This window comes from Cyanistes caeruleus, chromosome 1 (assembly GCF_971803275.1).
Source record: "Cyanistes caeruleus chromosome 1, bCyaCae1.hap1.1, whole genome shotgun sequence".
NCBI lineage: Eukaryota > Metazoa > Chordata > Aves > Passeriformes > Paridae > Cyanistes > Cyanistes caeruleus.
Genome location: NC_141701.1, coordinates 20,375,097 through 20,396,892, shown reverse-complemented (window position 1 = coordinate 20,396,892; position 21,796 = coordinate 20,375,097). Strand labels below are relative to the sequence as shown.

General features: G+C 33.3%; 1 protein-coding gene across 50 annotated transcripts in view; it reads left to right on the top strand.

The window, feature by feature from the left end:
- RIMS2 (regulating synaptic membrane exocytosis 2) overlaps positions 1-21,796 on the top strand; it is a 447,314-nt gene that overhangs the window by 230,325 nt on the left and 195,193 nt on the right. For 28 of the 50 annotated variants that reach the window (XM_086881253.1, XM_086881272.1, XM_086880958.1 and 25 more), the window contains 7 exons: positions 2,430-2,638; positions 3,988-4,107; positions 5,925-6,024; positions 6,804-6,927; positions 11,646-11,692; positions 12,819-12,931; positions 18,526-18,573. In XM_086881253.1, the coding sequence (XP_086737379.1) occupies positions 2,430-2,638; positions 3,988-4,107; positions 5,925-6,024; positions 6,804-6,927; positions 11,646-11,692; positions 12,819-12,931; positions 18,526-18,573 (761 nt within the window). Of the gene's footprint in view, positions 1-2,245; positions 2,314-2,429; positions 2,639-3,987; positions 4,108-5,924; positions 6,025-6,803; positions 6,928-11,645; positions 11,693-12,818; positions 12,932-18,525; positions 18,574-21,796 lie in introns of all 50 variants that reach the window. The other 22 variants (XM_086881261.1, XM_086881080.1, XM_086881047.1 and 19 more) reach the window with 3 other exon arrangements.

The window sequence follows — 21,796 nt, the reverse complement described above, 5'->3', positions numbered from 1 at the left end:
TATAAATGCCAATTATTTAATATTTACTGTGAGACAGAACTAAAATAGAAAGTCAGCCTTCTACATCTTGTTTGACAAGAAGGGAAAATTGTCAAGCAAGAAGAGGGAGTGCTTTTATCAGATAACAGGCTCAATTTTGCAGGTGCTCATCTGTGCAGCTCTAGTTCCAGGGCTCATCATTTGATCAGTTTGTGGCTGCACCATACAGTAATAAATGGGTAAGAGGACTTGGAGTAAGCAGAAACCAGCTACTCAGCAGATGAGCCTGGGACCAATGCTTAAAGGAAATCTGTAAACCAGAAAAAATATAGGCTGAAATTTTTGCTCTCTTTTGGATATCTCTAAATGTGTATTTATGAGTAAGGGCTAGATCCTCATGAACTAACTGATTTCACTCAGTACCACTTGAAGCAATGTCTGGAGGCAAAAGTAGCACTGGAAATTCCATTGCAGAAGTACTTTCAGCAAAATGTTACTAGCTTTCAAAAGAGTATTTCTTTCCCTTTTAGCAGGATAGCCACACTTTTATCTGTAATACAGGCAAGATGTTAACATTCATGGCAAAGCAGTTTTGGTAAGAATTTCCCATTTTGAAATGTTACCTTCCTTTCAAGAGTCAAGAAACATTGTTAATAGATTTACAGCCTATTTATTATTTAGAAAATAGGAATTAATTGAGGCCTCAAAATAATTTTATCAAGTTCCTTTATCACAGTTTTTATGAAAGAAAAGGCTATTTAATATGCTGCAAGATTTCTGCGATGTGTAAGGAACTGAATTCAAAGTATCTTTTTGAAAACAAAGCCTTTGTATTTTGAATATTTCCTTCTCTAAAATGAAAATGAGACTAGACTTTTTTTCTTTTCCATACAGCATATGCAAGTCTCTATTTTAGGAGGAAACAAGTGAAAAAATACAATGAGTATTTCTCATTGTACATATACAATACACTAGGTTGGACTTAATGATCTCAAAGGGATCTTCCAATTTAGTTAATTCTGTGATGTCTCTCTAAGGAGAATGTTTTACTGAAGTAAAGCATCTATTAGTTTTTTGTAGTTTTATGGGGCTGTATCTTCACATCCTCTCTTTAAAGTTTTCTAGACAAGTGCTAAGTTGTTAGTTGTAACTAACAAGTGTTAGTTAATCTCACCACCCTACTGATATAATTCCAGAAGAATAGGCCGAGCAATGTTAAGGCAGGATCTGAAGTAACAGAAATAGACTCTGAAGAGAAAAAACTCTGAGCTACTTTGCTTTAGTTTGGTCAAATTTGATAGAAAATGAAACATTTGTTTCATGCATACAGTAATATAAAAATATTATGTAGCATGCAGTTACAAAATATTTTTTATGTAACATGTAGTAGCAATGGGGAGAGAAGAAAAATGGGAGAAATGTAATAGTGCAGAATGTGTGGACATAATTTACAGTTTAAAGTACCTACATAAAAGAGAATGTTTTATTAAAATGCATTAGTCATTTCCCAATTCTTTGGACAGCAGCATTAATTTAGATATCTTTCTAAACTGTTTTTCAAACCTTTCTTTCTACCATGTGTCTGCCATGGAGGTTAAATTCTGACTCTGTGAAATATTTATATGTTTTGTCAAAAACATATAAACACTCATAAACACTCCTGTTTGTGGGGTTCCTGTACTTACTAGAATTCATCTTTGTATTTAACCAGCAGACAAAAAAAGGTAATATGTTTTTTATTCTCAATATAGTTTCTAGATTTTTTTTCATTTAACCTTCCTTAAAATATCATCTACTGCAAAGTGAATACAGAGTGCCATGGTTTTAAGTATTTTATTGGTGTGATTAGAATAAATACTAATTTGTGTTAGAAAAGCAAAGAAATATGTTCCTTAAGACATTTGTATTCAAATGCTTTCCCTTCTGGATATTCTGTTAGAAATACAATTTGTCTTTTCATTTAATTTACTGTAAATAATTTTATAGGGACAGTTAATAAATCTGGCACAGTGATGCTTTGCACTGTACATAATTTTATGCACAAATAGACACACACAAATGTAACTCCTTCCTCACTGTTTTTCATATTCCATGTACTCTGTTGTTGGAGCCTTGACTTTTTCTTGGAAGCCCTTTGCAAGTCCTGCTGGAAGAGGTTATGAATCAGATAGGATAATCAGAAGTCTTTACAATTTTACTGTATCTTTGTTTGTCCTTTCTTTCACCTTTCCTTTACTGCACTATCTTGTCTGTCTGATTCTCGCAGGAGACATGGATTACAACTGGTTGGACCATACGTCTTGGCATAGCAGTGAGGCATCCCCAATGTCTTTGGTGAGACATGTGGAGCCTTACCATTTAGTTTCCTTTATCATTTTACATTTCCTTGGTTTTATTTACACCTTTGCATGTTTTCTTTTTTGTATCCTTTTTTTATCCCACACCTATAGGGGACAGTCAAAGGGGAAAAAGAAAAACTAGGGAGCAGGCAGTTTTGTCGGATTCTAACACCTTATCCGAGAGGCAAAAGAAAATGGTGTGCTTTGGTGGCCACTCTTTGGAAGAGGACTTGGAATGGTCTGAGCCTCAGATAAAAGACTCTGGGGTAGATACGTGTAGTAGCACAACTCTAAACGAGGAACATAGCCATAGTGAGAAGGTACTGAGATTACTGAGCCTGCATTTTAACCTGCTCATTTGGTCTTTGTTTGCTCTCTGTCACTCATTAAAATAGTGCATAAAATAAAAGATAGGGTGTTTCTAGAGACAATATAGCATTTCTTAAGGTGCAGAAAAGAAAAACAAATGAAAAGTCTTTGCATGCTTGCAGCTATTACTGTTTGGCAGCCTAAGGAAAAAAAAAAAAAAGAGAGGCATAAAGGAATGTTGTTCTTATGGTTGCAAATTAGAATATCATATTACCTTGAAGAACAAAGTAATTAACAATAAGGATTCTACCAATTGGCTTATTTGATTTACTATTTCCAAACTCCTGGGGCTGAAATTAAATTAATAGTTTAAACCCCAGGTGAAAAAGGGAGAAAATTGGGTCTCTCTGCACAGAAAAGTTGTTTTTCTTTTTTCCCTTTCACTGTCATGGTTGTTCATTTGTTTTGTTGCCATGCAATTTTTGTGCAGTACTGTGCAGAATCAAAGGCTTTGCCATCTGCTTTGGTATTTTTTATTTTTGCTTTCTGTTTGGTGGAGATTATGATAAATCTTTTTAGAGTTATTAGTTGTAATGGGAGTAGATTTATCTGTGCTTGCTAATTTTGCATGAAATAGAGCATGAAATAATATTTTTCCGTGAAAAAGTACTATGATTACACAAAAGAAAATCTTTACAATTCATTAATTAGGCCAATAGACAAGTATAACTGTGCCCATGTATAGTGATGGAATAATAATGCCCACTGTAACTGTGCTTCATATGTGAATTAATAATGACAAGAAAGAAAAATAATATGAAAATGAAGTAATGAATATATTTCTAATAGTATTTTTTATCTACTACTACTGAGAGAAAATAAAACACTAAAAATACTTGTTGGTCTTGGATAAAAATTGAAATGTTTGAAGTAGTGGAAAAATAAGACATTTCTTATATCAAACTTTCAGTTTGAGCTAAACTTCTTTTCCAGTATTACTCTTATAGTAGAATTTTAGCTGTTTTTCTCAGTACTCAGATGTGATTCTCATTGTGTTTAGATAATTATGTGTAGTTGTCTATATCTGTCAAATCAAGATTGAAAGATCATTCTAGATGTTTAAAAATTGGACTCAGTAAAATAGATAATGTTATTAAATATTAGACATCCATTTTGATAAATGATATGTCCAAATAAATATTTTCCAGCAAAGTTTTCTGTCATTTTTTACATTAAATATGAGTGTAATCATAATACTTTCATAGCATTTTTAAAATATATCAGCAAATGAAAAGTATTACTGAAATATTTTTCATTAAAATACTATTCACTGTATTTTCCATTAACATCATTTCCATAGCATCCAGTGACTTGGCAACCATCCAAAGATGGAGATCGTCTCATTGGTCGGATTTTGTTAAATAAACGACTAAAAGATGGAAGTGTGCCTAGAGATTCAGGAGCAATGCTTGGATTGAAGGTTGGTGATGAACAATTTTTGAAATTAACAACTCTCAGTTAAACTAGCTACTTTTACAACTAAAGTATTCTCATATTATATAGTGTATGCATACCAATATTGATAATGCCTTATCATTCTCAAAATTACAATATAGATATTTTATAGTTGTTTACCTAGAGTAATTTTGCAGTGTCCTTGGCAGAACTGAAAATTGTATTTTTCTGAAAGACTAGACATGTTTTCACAAGTTTTCTGAGAATGTCTTCTTAGAAAAGTACTAATTGCACCCTTGCTAGGCAAGCCAAGTCCAGTCTGTCTCCTTCAGTATGGAGCTTTGCACCATGGTATAACCTCTATTCCCCAAGAAAGAGAAGAAAAGGGAAAAACAAATTATCTCTCTTGAGGACCTGGGGGACATCTGTGAGTTAACGACATTTTAGTCCAGATCAGAGTATGCCAATGGAACTTCATATTTTTGAATTTTTTTCTCCTCTGATTGATTTGCCACATTTTAAAAAACACTGAATGTAAAATAGTTTAATATTATTGGTTTTTCTCACAATTTTTTTTTAATGTATTAACCTCTTTTTCATGATGCAGTGCTCTTTAAACACATTATGAATTATTTCTATCTCCTATATTGATCTCAATTTTGTGTGGTATTATTATTATTTGCAGTTCCAGAAATACTAGGACAAGCATGAGAACAAACTGTGAACAGTGAAAGAAGCAAACATGTATTTATTTTCATTCCAAATCCTTGCAGTGAGACATTATTAAGAAGTTTAAATTTTCCATTCTCTATTTAGCATGACGCTTACTTCACCTCAGGTATACAGATGAAGTTATAGTCACACCCTATGAATAAGGATTAAATCAGTGTAGTTTTGTATTACATATACTAACAAGTTTTGGAAATATTTAAAATTTTTATTTAATTAATAAATTATTTTCTTTTAAGTCAATGGAGAAGCCAGTTGAACATCAAGTTTTATATGTTTATTTTTGTCTGTTTGTCAGAAAATGCAAGAGAAGAGATTAACAGTGCCATTAGGAAGCACTTTTTGTTTAAACATCTATGTTAAAATTTCTAAAATCTTATAAAGATGAACTCTTGAGTGAAATTCATTAATAGTTCAGATTAAAGAGTAACTACTTTTTACTCTCAATAGAGTAAAAAGAGTCATTTCCAACAGTTATCCCTTGCCTGAATTTTCAAGTATTTATATATTGAAAGTAAATTAAACTGGATTTAGTATTTCAAATTTTAAATCCCAGTATGAAGACTGTTAAGAAACCTTAAGAATCTGAAGATTATTAAGTTTTGACTGTTTCTGACATGTAAGTCTGATTCTAAGATAAATATTAAGGTCAAACCTGTTTAAGTTCCCTGTAGAAAAATTTTCAGTGTGACAAGTGTTTTCATGTGACTTTCCAAGCCAAAGGGAATTTCATTGCTTAGTGTGAGCAACCTGAGTTCTGTTATATTAATATATCTTTTTCCAGTTAAATAAATAGTGAAGTGGGCAGTCTAATGACCAATACCCTATATAGTTTTGGATAGTAATTTATAATATAAATTACTATACATATATTTATTTGTTAATTCAAAGATTTAGGATTCTCTATTCTATTGTTTTTCAATTGTACAAATTGCCAAAATAGCTACAAAAACAAACTGTTATAGCCAAACTTCTATGGTGCTTTTTTCAAGTGTGTATGTATTACCTGGAGTACATAAAACCCAAAGAAAAAGCTTAATTCTTCTATTTCCAGAACACTTAAATAATTTAAAGTAATTTTCATACTATGAAAATACTTCCTATTTGAAACAGGTAGTAGGAGGAAAGATGACTGAATCAGGTCGACTCTGCGCATTTATCACCAAAGTTAAAAAAGGAAGCTTAGCTGATACAGTGGGGCATCTTAGACCAGGTATGTATCTGCTATAGATCTCTACTGCTGAGTTGCTTTTCTGAAGGTGATAACAAGTGAGCAAGTTCAATTCCATGTGAAATTGTATTAAATAGATGCGATGAAATACTGCGGAATTCAACATGACGCTGTTACTAGATGGTTGCTTTTGTGAAATATATATTCTCATGTTGTTCAAAAAATATTTTAAGATTTTTACTCATTTTTGTGTTCAAAGTAATAGTCTGTTAATGTCCTCCCCAGTCATTTTGTGGTGTAGATTTTGTTCAGAGCAAACCAAGCAATTACAAATGTATGAGCAGAGCCACCTTGGCTAGGCAGCTCCTTCTGGTGCTAAATGCCAACCATAGATTGATAGACTGGAGAATGTTCAAGAAATATTAGCTATTAACTTAAGAACTGTCTGAACTGCAGATACTATGCTTGTAAAAGTACATGAATCTCCAAAACAGTAAGTTGATGAGCTCTGATGTTTTAGATATGAATTTTTTAAAGAGCATATTGGGATTTCTGTAAGCCACAGCTGCCAAAGTGAGTAAGAGCAGTATCTAACTCAATAGGGGTCCTACTGATCACATTATTGTTTCACAGAACCTTAGATATTTGAAGCTGAGCTGCACAAAACCTTTAATACTCAGGATTTTCCTGCATGCAGGCCTCCAAACTTGTTCTATAATACAAGTTTCACAATCCAAAAACCTGACAGTAGAATGGCTTAAATTGTTATTGTAAGTGCTGTTGACGGCAAACTTCCTAAGCAGAGTGTTATTGACTTACAGGTGATGAAGTCTTAGAATGGAATGGAAGGATACTACAAGGAGCCACCTTTGAGGAGGTGTATAATATTATTTTAGAATCCAAACCTGAGCCACAAGTAGAGCTAGTAGTTTCAAGACCAATAGGGTAAGTAACTTCATATGTTTTTTATATTAAATATGATAAAATTGTTCACTTTTAGGATGTAGTATATCAAACATTCATTAACATTGTAAACAGAAAATCTTATGTAATATTCTGTAAACCAAAAGTGTATCTAAAATGATAGATCATGCCAGTGAGTAAAAAGAGCTGGTGTGAAATTATGTATTCTCGAAGACTCATGTATCATCTGCTATTATGGTTAAAAATAGGTTCCCTTCCCTGGCTTTTCAGTTGGTGAGAGAGCCTATATTGGCTCTGAAACTGTGCTTATATTGCTTGTAATTCTTGACTGTTGATTTTTATTTCTCCATTCCTATTTTCTGTAGTACATACATAAAATTATGAGCTCATATTTGGTCTATGAACTGATGATGAACTCAATTTATTGAAAGTCTGCAATGTAGAATTTTGTGTGAAATATAGTATGCTAATGAAAAAAATCAATATGCTTTGGAAAGTCTCAAATCCACATTCAAATCTTCTTAATCTATTGAACTATTAAATTATTCTTTGTTATCTAATACAGAACACATCTGAATGGTTAGAACTGTGTGGGACTTTTTCTTTGGCTCTGTACATTGCCCATTTTTATTAACCTTCAAACCTACCTCTCAATGTCTAAACTTAATTTTTTCTTGCATAGCAGTAGTTGCTTTGTTGTATTGGACTGGGAGTACTTCCCCTTCTTCACCTGTTCTTTTTCTTCCAAGTTCCTACACCCTAAAGCCATATGCATCATGTTTTTAATTCTCCAATGGAAGTTCCATATATGCTCACATCAGGGTTATGAAGAGGGGAATGATTATCACCGATTTTGAAGATATTTACAATTATTAAGTATTTTCTTTTTTTCCCCCAGAATTTATTGTGATATACAGGACACAACTGGGCAGGGTGATAGGTAACGTCATCTAGATTCCCTTTTCCATGTTAGGTTGGACCAGATGATCTTTCAAGGTCGCTTCCAAACTGGACTGTTTTAGGATTCTATAATTACGTTTTAATAAATATATTTTTCCCTTTATTTTGCATAAGATGCACCTTAATATAAGAAAACATGACTAAAAATTAAGAAATACTGAAAAAGTCTGGAACAATATAATCTGAGAATGACATTTCAGTGAGGATGAAGTTTCAGCTATAACAGGAACTTATTGTATTGATCAGGAACTTAAGGTGTAGGAACTTAATTTGGTATGGCAATTTTAAACAAACTTGATAACAACAACAACAACAAAAAACTTTCTGTTGTCAGTGAGATGAGAGGTAATCTCCTGCATACATATGGAATTGCAACTCCTTTAGGGTAAAGATTGTATCATCTTTCCTACCATTAAAAACTTTGCATAACTTGTGAGGTGTGGGTATAATGGTAATGCTAAGGGACAGACTACATTACTTGTCTCAGAAAAGGTCTCAAATTAAATTCATACACAGATCTTTCCTAGTATCTCTCAGACAGAAGTTTATAGCAAAAGTTTCAAGGAACAAATCACTCATGTCTTGAAAATACACACTTTTTAAATCTTTCTGCATTCTCTTCATTGTGTAAAATCTCTTGTATTATTTCATGTGCTTTTATATTTGCTGTCTCTTGTTCAGCTTCCTTATCATCATGTCTTCTGTTATGTTGCTGTCACTCGAGCAGCTCATTCATAATTCCTTAAACAAGGTGGTGTGGGCTCTCAAGATGCCTTTTCCTGTATTAACCACTTGCCTCATTGTCTGAAGAACTGAGCTAGATCACGGATAAAAGAGTTCAGTGTGTTTGATTCCCAGAGTGATTTTGCAGTAGATGTAAAAGAGTCTCAGTGATGAACACTTACTTACTTGTAAAATTGGGAGGTTTTAGATTCTGGTTAGGTGTGTGTAACTCTTTGGAGTTTAGTATTAACTGCATAATGTCAGAAATGTTTTTCATGAGGTTGGAGCTGATGAACTGAAAAGACTATATTACTTTTTTCTGTTTAGAAGATTCCAGTTCATAATCAAATAGACAATAAAAATTAATAGCCTATGCTTGTCCAAGGAACCATAACTTCATAGGATTTTGTTCTGCTCTGGAAAATAAAGTTTCAGTGTATGTACAATATTTGAAAGTTTTTATTTTCTAGATATCAGAAGTAACATTTTTTTATAAGGATTATCGATGCCCAGTTGAAGGATTTTGCTTTTGCATCGAGATAAATCTTATTATTTATAAGGAGAATTTCTTGATGGTTTCATGGCAACGCTTCAAATTGTGCAAGAAATCTTCAGTTACCAGCAATTAACTTAGCTGAGAACCTGTTGTCACATCCTGATGTTCTGAGAACAAAACCAAAATTCAATAAATAATTATTAGTTTTTCTGTTTATTATGGGCTGAGTGCTATGAAAACTGAAGACGAAAAGCTAAGCTGACAAGGCAGATAAAATTGAAAGCCATTCTAAAAAAATCCCAACAAAACAAAACATAACAGTTTGTAATGCAATGTACCACTTTTTACAACTTAAAATAAAAATTGATGGCCGAGTTGCTAATCAGTGTGAGCTGGCTGTCACTTATACACAGGAACTTAGCTATTTTCTGCCTTCTAATTCTCAGAAATAGATAACTTAAAATGCATGTTATTTTAATGTTTTTTTCACTTTTGAATTTTGAAGAAATAATGCACTGTCTTTAATAGTTACTCTATGCAACCTGTTTGCAGTGGAACATATCTTATTATGCAAAGTCTTTATGAAACTAATTTTACTTCTCCTCCATCTGTTTATCTCCATGAGAGCTCCTTGTTAGAAATACTATTCACAGTACCATGAAATATGGGGATCTGTATGCTTTAGGATCATAAATGGTATGGTTCAAAGCTCTCAAGTTTATTTTTTCAGCTGTCTATAGAAAACTCGTACTCATGATGTTTAGAATGGTTTATATATTATATATCTTTTTTTCAAGGTTTTCTTTTCAGACTCACATGGTAGAAGAAAGGTTTTGTATTTATGAGTTTAGCTCAACAGTATACTTTTGAGTCAATTACTAGGCGAGTATTGGATCCTGTTATAAATTCTCCTTATATCAAATATGCAAACTTAAATATTTGCTTCTTCGCTAGTGCTTGTGAGTTTCTCACAAGTTTTGGGTACTAACAACAGAGATTTTTTTACTGTCTGTCGTGGGCACTTAGAGCAGTTTCATGCCTTCTGATTTATTTCAGTTATTGGATACTGTGCTTCAACTCACTTGGAAAGATTCCTCAGTCTGCTTAGTGAGCTGTCTTTCTAGTGAGTCTTGAAGAATGTTTGGAAAATATATACTAAAGATACTCTGGAAAACCTTTTCTAAAGGAAATAAGTTCTAAGGAAATACAATTAGAGTCATACTGACTCTAATTGTATGAGACAGTAGAACATTTTTCATTTCCCCTTCCTTTTCATTTACCTTTGTGATGGGTTGACCTTGACTGAGCCCCAAAGACTTGCTCTCTCCCCTCCTCAGAACGGCTGCAGGAGGAAATAAGATAAAAAAGCTTATGGACTCCTCAGCAGTAACCATCGTGGGCAAAACAAGCTTGAGGAAGATTAATTTGTTAGAAATTAACTAGAGAAGAATAGTGAGAAATGAAACCAAAATTGAAGCATCCTTACCCTTACCTCTCTTCTTCCCAGGCTCAAATCCACTCATTTTTTCCTGTTTTTTCTGTCTCCCTCTCCATCAAGCAGTCCATGGCATGGGGAAAGGGAGTTGCAGCCAGTCCTCCTCATCCACCTTCTTCCCTGACCTTGGTGTATACAACAGCATTTTCCTCATGGCTTTTTATTCTCATTGTTTTCACTCCCAGCTGCTGCACAGCGGTTTCATCCTTTATTAAATATGTTATCACAGAGGCACCCAAGGAGCCAGCATGGTGCAGCCCCAGCCTCTCCTCACCATGGCCACCCCCCAGGACTGGCTGTGGCCTTGGAGAAACCAACTGCACTGAAACACACTACACAATTGTAAATATTAGTATTATTGGGATTCAGAACTGAAGCTCTTCATCTTGGTTTTGCTCATATAGCTCTGAAATTATTAGCATATTGATAGTTTTTATTAGCATACAGTAATGTTTGCCCCTCAGAGGAAGAATATGTTCCTTTGCCTGGGGGGATGTGATTGAGTGCTTTGAAATTTCATGGCTCTGCACACAATTTAATGCAGGTGTTGCAACATGTCTTATGTAGGAAAGAATGCAATTTTGCCAAATGAACATTTTATTTAGTTATGGAAAACCAAAGATTAAATTGGCTGACTTAAATTGGTTAAATTTGTGGCTCAAGGATAGTAAAGAATATACTGGGATAGCCATGATTGGCAGTCAAGTATGTTTGAGTGAGGGTCCAGTAAATTTAATTGATGTACAACATTATCGTAAAATCTACTACTCACACTTTTAGTCTACCACTAACACTGAGATTGTTCTTTTATTTACTGAGTTATTTTATTTGTGACTGTGCAGCCTGTCCCCTGCATCCACCAAATCTGTTCTGTAGGATTTAATTTGACACTGAAATTTTTTATACTGGATAACAAATAATCATCCCAGTGGCTGAAGACAGCCAGCATATCATGAGCCATTCCTGAGGCATTCCACGGTGGATTGGGAAGTGTTATAGTGTAACTGAAATTTAAATATGCTTGTTAGATAAAGGATCAGCTTGTCTTAATTTTCCTGATTTCAGAGACATTCCCAGAATACCTGACAGCACACATGCACAGCTGGAGTCCAGTAAGTTTCAATTGTGGGGTAGGAAAATCTTCTCTCTCTTTTATGTAAGCACAAAGAGAATGAACAGTGTCCTCTGCAGTCAGTATAGGTCTTGTCATTTTGTCTGTATTTGTCTCAATATGTCATATTACTGTATTACCTATCTACTTTGTATAATAATAAACTATCAAAACTCAGGATATTTAGGTTCAACATTGGTTATAAGCTTAGATGTGTTTCAATTAAAGAAAGTGTAATTCATACTAATATATAAGAAAATTAGTAGCAATTTTTAATTTCTCTTGCTTTGCATTTCACTTGCATCTTATAAACTAAAAATGGGAAATGTTTTACAGCCTGAGTGATAGCTACTTTGAACTCAGAATACCCTTACTTTATTAGAGCTACTCAGTGCTACTTAAATTGACTAAACTCATATATCATGTAATGAAAAATAACTTGTTCTTTGGCTTAGATCTGATAAGATGGATTTCAGCCTGAAGTAATTTTTATCATTGTTTTGTAACACTATTATAATAAAAGCCATGAATAAATGAAACTACTTAAGCTTGATTATAATAATATGAAAAACTCTTTTACTTTACTCCTAAAAATTACTTTTTACTTATTACCCAATTCTTAAAATTCATTTTATGTTTTGTGAGATGTGGATTGTCTTTTGTATTTATAAAATACTTTACTTTTCCTCTATGTTTTGTATGTCAAAACTTGCCCTCTGACCATTTTCAGACCTTGTAGATTATAAAGAAAATGCACAAAAAATATATTCATATTTTTGTAAAAGTCTAATTAAAAATTAGTCTGATTGTACAAGATAATAAGTCAGAAGACTGAATTCATTTGACCACAGTGAAGTGTTTATTTTAGGGCCTTCAACTTACTGATAATTACAATCAGAAATATTTGAATAATCTATATACCATTCTATAAATAAAAGCTCCTGATTGCATCTGAGCACCAAAAGATTAAGTACCATTATTTGTTAAATTTAAATAGAGTGAAAAGAGTTGTATTTACCACAGCTTTTCTGCATGTTTGGTTACATTTCTACAATTTCTATTTTAAAAATGTTGAAATATATGCCTAACTACTACTATTTATAAAATATTTTTGTTTATAATTGCAGGTTCTAGTTCATTTGAATCTCAAAAAATGGACCGACCTTCTATTTCAGTGACTTCTCCTATGAGTCCCGGCATGTTAAGGGATGTCCCACAGTTCTTGTCTGGACAACTTTCAGTATGTAAACATTTCATTGATATTAATGTTGTGCTTTTTGCAGCATATACAACTCTTACTGTAGTGATAACTGCCTATAATAGAAATTTCTTGTTAAACTAGCTACCTTTTTTGTTTAATGCTATACATCTCAGCCTAGGCAGGAACAGAATTTCATAATCATATTCCATTTTATTAGCTTTTGGAAATTTTACATGAATTTGATTTGGTATATACATGTATATTTATCTGGTAAGCTAGACCGGTAGAGTCAAATTTTTGGAAAGATCTAATCTCATCCTCCAGTTATATTTGTGCTGTTGAGTGTAAACATTTTATCAACTGTCACTGTAGAGTTGGTAGATTTTATTACCTATGTGCTTGGATGTTATGACTGCTTATTTTTTATGCACTAACTTTCATATATAACTTCCCCAGATATCCCTCTGACATTTTACTCATGTTGTGTTCTTTGTACTGCTGTTACACACTTTTGTTCTTCACTCTCACTGAGAAGAAAGTTCATGATGTGAATTTTAAAGGGTACTTTTTTGTAATAAACTGAAGAAGTTGGGTTTTGTGCACCTTTCCATGTTGTTTACAATTCCAAAGTGTGATTTTTCAAAAGTGCTCAGTTGTGGCCTGGCATATTGAAAAGGAAAGGCAAGTGGAGTGGAAGCAGTGCAAAACTGGTGTTAAACAAGTTTGGAAATGTCACATTCTTGTTACATCCAAGTTGTGTATGTTGAATGTACCATAAAAATATGCATAAAAGCCAGGCAGACTGTTTCTAGGTCTCACAGAAATGGTTTATGGTATTGATAGAGGAGATGGAGAATATTTTTGTCTCTTCAGTGGCCATCTTGGCTCCATTTTACAGTGCATGAGACATTATTTGTTTGCTCATCTGAACAACCATTTACAATATATAATTTTTTATTTTCTGTAGTTGCTGTACTTAACAACTTTGAAAGATTCAATCCTTTGGAGAAATGAAAAACTAAAAATCTTGATTGTAGAATACAGAGTGCTTTGCAAAAATACAATGACAAGGGAACAGAAACTGTCAAAACACACAGACCAAAGTTTCTAAACACCCTCTTATTTTTACAAGACAGTAAAGATTTTTGATAGAGGAGACAGGGAAGAAAGAAATTTCTTTTGTCTAAACTTCATAAAAGATTAGGCTGTCAAAAAGTTGTGGTGCCTAGCTCCCAGCAGGAAATTCAAGAGCCGGAGTTAGCTGCTCAGGTGACCAGTGCACTTACATTATGGAATAATTGTCCAGATAGGAACCACATAGAAATGACTTGCTGACTTTCTCAGTTTCAGATCAAAATCATTATGAGTTTAAGATTAGGATTTTTTAGTGAAGTCAGTATGTCTTTTGATTTAGTGATTTGATTGGACACTGAAGTTTGAGGTATATAATCATAGCATTGGAAAATTTTGAGGTATATTCTAATTTATTGAGAATAAGTATTGAGAAATCCAAGGTTTTATTTCTCAGAATGGCATATAAAATTCAGTGTTAAACTCAAGAAGGCATAATTCCTATTTTTATTTCTTTTTTGAATGATTCAATATATAACTGCCTATTCTAAAAGGTTTCTTTCCATCTAAGGATACCAAATAATTCTAAGAGACATTAGAAAATATTTCCTATTTTTTTTTTATACTTCCTTATGTACTTTTTGCAATTACATTCAATACTCCCTATTATATATTATCTGTGTTTCCCTCAGAGAGCAGCTGATAACTGTGTGAGAACACAAAGCTCCAGCTGAGTGAAACTGAAGTCAGAAATACTCTGTAACGCTCAAATATCGCAATTTAGACATCTAAGATTAGTAGACAGTTCAAAAGTTTGGATGCTTGTCTGCCCAGCTAATGAAACATTGGAAATAGCTGTATTTCATGTTAATCACTTTAAGGGCACAATCCAGTTCCTGCTGCTGTTGGGTCAAGACTTGGGGAGGCAAGTACTAAACTTTTTGCTTTGTGAGCAAGGGTGGCTGTCACAGTGTGTGAAGATGCTCTGGATAGGTGGCAACATGGGATCTAACTGGGCAAATTGCAGTGTATATGCTAATATGCATTTTTAGAAATAGAGGACTTTATGAGAATTGAAGTATTCTACAGGAACAGTGTTTTCAAAACAATCAATGTAGTTTCTTTTTGATCTCATACTTTAAGATAGTTTTGAAAAATGAAAAATTTTGTGACATCAGATTTGGGTGTTTATGTTCTTGAAAGTAGTATGATAGATAGTTTTTCATTCACTTTTTAATATTTGGGTTTATAATTCTAAAATTTTTAGAAGTTTTGAAACTTTGGAAGAGTTAGTGAAAAAATCCTGTTTGTAAAGTTGGAGCTGTTTTGAAAACTTAGAATGGACTATGAGATTTTCTAATTTTGGACCTTTAACAAAGGTGAAGTATTAAGGTAAAACTGAACTTTAAAAATCTTGTCAAGTTACAAAAAATATTTTATTTTGAATGCTACAGTGTGGATGTGCTTCAGTATTTTGGTTTTCCATGTCTTAATCATCTCTTTTCTAACAGAACAGTTGATGGATCACACTCATTCAAAATAGTAAGGTAGAAATGAAAGGAAATACTAAATTCTGAATGTAATTGTGATTGTGCTCTTTTATGAGGAGTGCCTGGACAGGAGAATAACTACAGAATCCTGGCAATAAATGAGGACAGGATGCTGTTCTTTGTGGAAGTTATGGGTCAATGGCATTCTGGGTGATGGTGGCCACATTCAATCAGGTGTGATGGATCTGAGGGAACAGATGAAAGACAAGGTTTTGGAAGTGTTTTCCAGATTTTCTGTGCCTTTGAACAGTAGCATGTAGTCCAGAAGGGTTGCTGTTAGTGCAGCTGTGGTAACTGTGACATGTAAGCAGTAAAATGCAAGAGTTGTGGGCAGAAATACAGATTCAACAGTTTGGATGAAAGTCTGAAGTATTTGCATACTTGAATATAGGCTTATTCAGACAGTGCTCTAGATCCCTAAAGGATTTTTAGATATTAACAGCATTTTGGAATCTATTTCTTTATGTTTAGTATGCTTTTTGGCTGGTTTAGCTGCAGCAATGCCACTGTAGGACTCAAGGATGTTTTTCTCTCTGTTCAGCCTTCCATATTTTCCTCTGAACTGGCACTGGTCTGTGTAAGTGTTTTCTTTGTGGAGGTTATGGTGTCAGTCTAGCTGACTAATAGAATTGACCACAAAGTAAACCGTCCCACATAGACAAGAAATCTTCTTTACCTTAATAATTATTCTGCCCAAGTACATATTTAATTGAACAAATCATGTGCAACTACAGTAAACTATTGTGTGTTATAATGTACTAATATAATTTATCCATATTTTCTGTGTTTTATTTTATAGCACTTTTTATTCATGTTGTTTTTCAGGGGAGTATCTGACTGTTATTGCAATTACAGTTTTTTATTATTTGCTTTGTCTCATTCCTGTTTCTGTATTTTCTCACTGAGTTGTTTTTCCTTTAATATAATTTTGAAAAAGTCAAAAGTATTCTTTGTATGTTTGTGCTCTTAGCTTAACTACTAAATTTTGGCTACATTTTCTATACTGCATGAAAAGTATAACTTGAAATGCTTTTCCAATAGTTAGGTTTAGGGAATAATAACATAAAACCACTTAAATGGGTACAAGTATGAAATCACAATATTTAATTTTTGTACTTGTGGAAGTTCTAGCAGAAAAGGGATGTCATTTATAAAATTAATTTATTTCCCCATACACTTGAACCCAGAGCAACAATAGATGTTGCATTCATATTTAGTTTATAAAGCAATAAAATTAAAGTTATATAAATTATGGTTGTAATATATGCAGCATAATAGAAAGCCTTTATTGTACATTATGAAGGGCCTATATGTCAGCACATTGAGGGGATGACATCAAGAACAACACGTTTCCCCTTTCACCTGTTATTTTTCCTTTTCTTCCTCCCCTTTATACCTCTATACAATTGAATTGCTGTTGCTCTAACATCAAAACCTGGAAAATTCTGGGTAATGCACACAGTGCATTGATTTTCCTCTATTTCCAAGGCAGAAGATGACAGGTGAGGACCCTTGGTGCATGGTAGGAGAGATTCTGTCTCTCTTAGGATCAATATCCTGTGGTAAATTATTTTCCCCTTGTAAAATGGAGCTGAAGCAAGCTGAAGATCTACTTTTACTGTGACTAGGTCACTTTCTGACACCGTTAACACTGGGCTCTGCAGTCCTGCCCATGCAGAGTAGCAGGTAGAGTGCAGCTGCTGCACCTTGCAGAGTGCAGGGAGCACAGCAGACAAAGTCCGTGATCCAGACTGTCAAATTTTCTTATATATCCTCTTTCTTTGATGTAAGAACAGATTACTTCACACATTTTATAGAACAGATTTCTCCAGCATCTGTACATGCTAAATAAGCAAGGAGGGTGGCAGAAGCATCATCACAGTGCCTATTTCCATGCTTTGGGTACATTTCTAATTCAAGTGAATATTGAGTAGTAGCTTCTTTCTATCATTTTGAAGTAGATCAATAATCTCAGGAAAACTGAGCAGAGGTAAAGGAGATTCCAGTCTATCAGATGGCTGTGATTGTTGTGACCTACTCTGTGCTCCTGTTCTCCCACTCACCAGCCCTGTGAGGTGCCCTTTTCATGTCCATGCCCCATACTCTGTACCAATTCTGTGCCACTCCATTAGCTGTTGCCCTGAACTGAAGTTGGGAGTGGTTGTTTGGAATTTGCAGCTAGTCCAGGAATTTGTGTTGCCTGTACTCGATGTAGTCTTGATGTAGCTATTGGAGGCCACAAGGTTGTATGTGGTTCAAAGTGTTACAGCACAAAAATATGTTATAAATGCATCTATATATGCAGTTTGCTTAACTCTCTAGCTCCCATTTCATGCAAGGGTTCTGTGTCTATACCATATGTCATTTCTGTCATGATTGCTAGGTAATTGAAATACATAGATTGTATAGATTCTCCATGTAATGTTAATACCAGAGAGCACTAACTTTCTTTTAATTGTTTTCAAAGTATTTAAGAGGAATTTTCATAGACGTGACTCTTAAAGTTGCAAAAAAGAGAAAACCTTTTATTTTACTCACTTTCCTAAGTAACCAAAGCTGTCAGTGTGTGAATTGTACTTTTTTCTCTCTGAATATGCATGTGCAATCTCCCTGAAAGAGATGATCAACCTTATGTTTCCAGCCCCACTTTTAAATCACACTTTGCCTACCTGTTCTTTTTGTTACATGTTATTTCTAAATCTATTGTAAATGTTGTCTATAGACTTGCAGAGAGAAATCCTTGCTCCTGGGGAATCAGTAGTAAAATTCCTGCTGACTTCCCTAAGGCAAGAATTTCCACCAAAGGGTTTTGATATGATTTGATAACAGATTTGCAGATTTAATTTGTGCGTTGCATTAAAATACGTTTTTTTAGATAAATATGTTGTTGGTGTAAAGTTGTGTTTAAAGTAATAGTTATGTGTCTTTGTTTTTACTTTTGGTCTTTTAGTTTCCAGCGTGTTGTCCTTTTTGGTTTTGTTTTATTGCTTTTTCTTTAATTTTGCTTACCAGAGCCAAAGCCTTAGTAGAAGAACAACGCCTTTTGTTCCTAGGGTTCAGGTAAAGACTTCGTCTGCCTGACAGAAACTAAAGTTGTGGGTTTTTCTTTTGTTTGTTATGGAAAATGCATAGTAGGAAAACGTTACATTATAGTCCGTTTTCCCATGTTTTGAGTGTGTTGCTTTAAACCATATTAACAATTTTCATGTCATCTTGTGAGCAGCTTGTAAAATTCTGCATGGGGGTTAAAATATTAAATAAAATTTAAAGAGACAATAGTTTTTGTTTGCTGTCTGCCCAATATTAAACTTACACAGGTTTCAATGGCGATGCATCCCACATACAAAATTTGTGTATTTTTTAAGCAATAAATTTTGTGCTTGAGTTTATTTTAAAAATATGAATGTCTCTTTAAATAATACGTTATCATTACTTAACACATATTTTTTTGCATTTTCCACATAATAGTAGCGCCTTGAGTAGAGGATGGGCAAAAAATTTGTACCTTGTTTAAATAAACAAATTTCTTCTGTATGAAACTTGGTTCTTGCATTTTTAAGTACATCAGAATAACAAAAACTCTACTTGAATAAAAAGTGAATTCTCCTGTTGTCTTACTGAATTTATTTAGCATTGATATTTTGTTTAGGTACAAGTTGTTTGCCTTTTTTCATTAGGAAGCTCCTAAGGTACTATAGATTTATGCAAATGTAGGTTTTACTAATATGTTACAATGCTTATCTTGCTTTGCTGCATGTTTTTCATTTTTTTTTTTTTTTTGTAACTAGAATATTATCTGATTTTTCTTACAGAATATCTTTATGGAGATGTTAAACTTTTGTGTGGCGGCTTTATAAATGTTTTTCTTTGATTAATGACCAAGATGTAAAGGCTGATCTAAGTGATCAGAAAGAGATGACTGAATTTCATTATGAAATGGAAAAGAGATCATATATATACATATATATGTATATATATATATTTATAAAGGAATTCTAATTAAGACTGTAAATAAAACATCAAATATGACTCATATTTGATAAAGTAATTTTTTTTTTTCACAACATAGTATTCTCAAAAGTATTCCTTACAACTGCTTAAATATAAATTCAAAATTAAGGACTTCTAAAGGAACATGAGATTATAAAATAATGCTGTGATTGTATGATTTAAAGTTAACATATTATGTGCTATTGACATAAACTGGCTGTGTATGAAAAATTTAAAACATCCTTTAACATAATCAAGAAAGTTGGATTCTGCTCATGATATGAAATCAGAGGGCTACAATTACAAGTTGTTACATAGTTCATAGAGCTAAATATTGTATATGACATAAGTAGTTATTTAAACTTTATTTTCTTTTTACATATGTGATAAATAAATAAAAAAATTCTGTGAGAGTTGATTGTTCAATTTAAAAAGGAAATCACTGCCTGAAACCTGCATGTTTCATGAAAGACCGTAATGTAGAAATAACATGTAGTAGTTCCTTATTTTAATTCCATTAGACAACATAAGGATGTAGACATAAAAATTGTCTATTCTACTTAGACTAATATCGTCTAATGAAAAAAAAAAACAAACCCAAAAAACTTTAAAACCTTGCTCAAATGATTATGGTAGTTGAGAAAAGAAAAGATGTGTCATATTTTCTATAAAATATCTAACAAGATGTGAAAATGTTTAAGGCTTACTCACTTGGATGTAAGTATTGGATGCATTATTTTTTGTATTGTAGGTGAGCATTATCCTTAGCCCCAGTTTTGTCTCTACACAATCAGTGCCTGTGGAGTCCTTGTGGACTTGTCTAACAGGTTTTTTTGCAGAGCCTAGTAACAGTCAACACTAAACATAAGGGTTTTGACAAGAGCTCCTGAAGAACTCAGAATTATGACCGTGGCAAAATCTTTACAACTAGTCTGAAACAAAAAGTCATCCATCTGCCCACTTTTAGTAGTGATAGTAGATAGTTTAAAATGATTAATATTAGGTATATTTATCATGCAGGCTGCAGAAAGAAGAGGAATTCTCCAATGGTCTTCAGACAAGGGTATTAGGAGCAGAACTCTGGTTACTTTTTTGGCATGACAAATTCACTAAATCAGAGCTCTGAGCTACTGTTTATTGCTGTCAGGAAGTATACATTTCATTGAGGGCTGTGTCTGTAGAACTCCTTACAAGAATGAGAATCTCCAAACATTCTGTTTATACTTATTTGTTTCATCACTCTAAACAGGAGATGCATATCTTTATTCTTGCTTGCAACTTCTTTACTTGTTAGTCTGAAACTGATCCTTTCTGCCACGAACTCCTCTTTCACACTTCCTTCCATGTCATTCCATTCATCCTCTAGCTCACTGGATGATTTCATAGATTCATCATTATTTTATTGGGAAAGAAAACACTGTTTCTTTCCTATCAAGAGCCCTCTGAGCTTTTACTAATTTTACAGTACCTGTAAAAGTGTATCTCGATTTCCTGAACTTTTATATTCATTTTAGCATACCAGTAATTTTCTAATTTGCAGAGTGATGCTTTATCAACCTTTGTAGGGAAAATGTGTTCTTAAAATTCTGTTTTCTATGCAGGATCTCTTGTTTACTTGGCAAAGCATTCTTTTGAGCCAGAGTTGCCTCTGGGCTTTTTCTAACTTCAAAAGTTTCAGCCATCCTTTTGGCTCTAATACAGAACATCAATATATTTGATCATGTATAAAAATATGTACAAGGTGAAACTACTAAAAAAGAGATTTTAAAAGAAATATAGATTAGGGCAGCCTAAATACTTCTATAATTTTCTGGCCTTTATATCCTACAAGATTTTCCATTTGACAGCCTTTTCTTGCAGTTGTTCAAGCATATCAGAAAACAGCTGAAGCAGAAAGCAATAATTGTTTGATTTAGCAACCCTCAGTACTCAGGATTTTGAAGAGGTATGTTTAACAAAACTGGCCTCAGCTATGCCAACGACATCACCTCAGGGTAGTTTCAGCATCTGCATAAGCATAAGTCCAATAAAATGATTACTGCAAGTATTTTTAAAAATAAACAGATTTTTTTTTTCAAACAGCAGATACTATTGGTGTATCTTTTGTTTCAGAATAATGTGATAAAGAAAAGTAGTATATAATTTAAAATACTAATAAGCATAATAAGCATCTATGTAGGTTACATGAAAAATTATAATGAGCAACAGAAGAAAAAAAAAAAAAAAAAAAAAAAAAAGCCTGGCCAGCTGTCTTTAAAAGCCAGTGATATTTGAGTAGGTTGTGGTAGTGAAA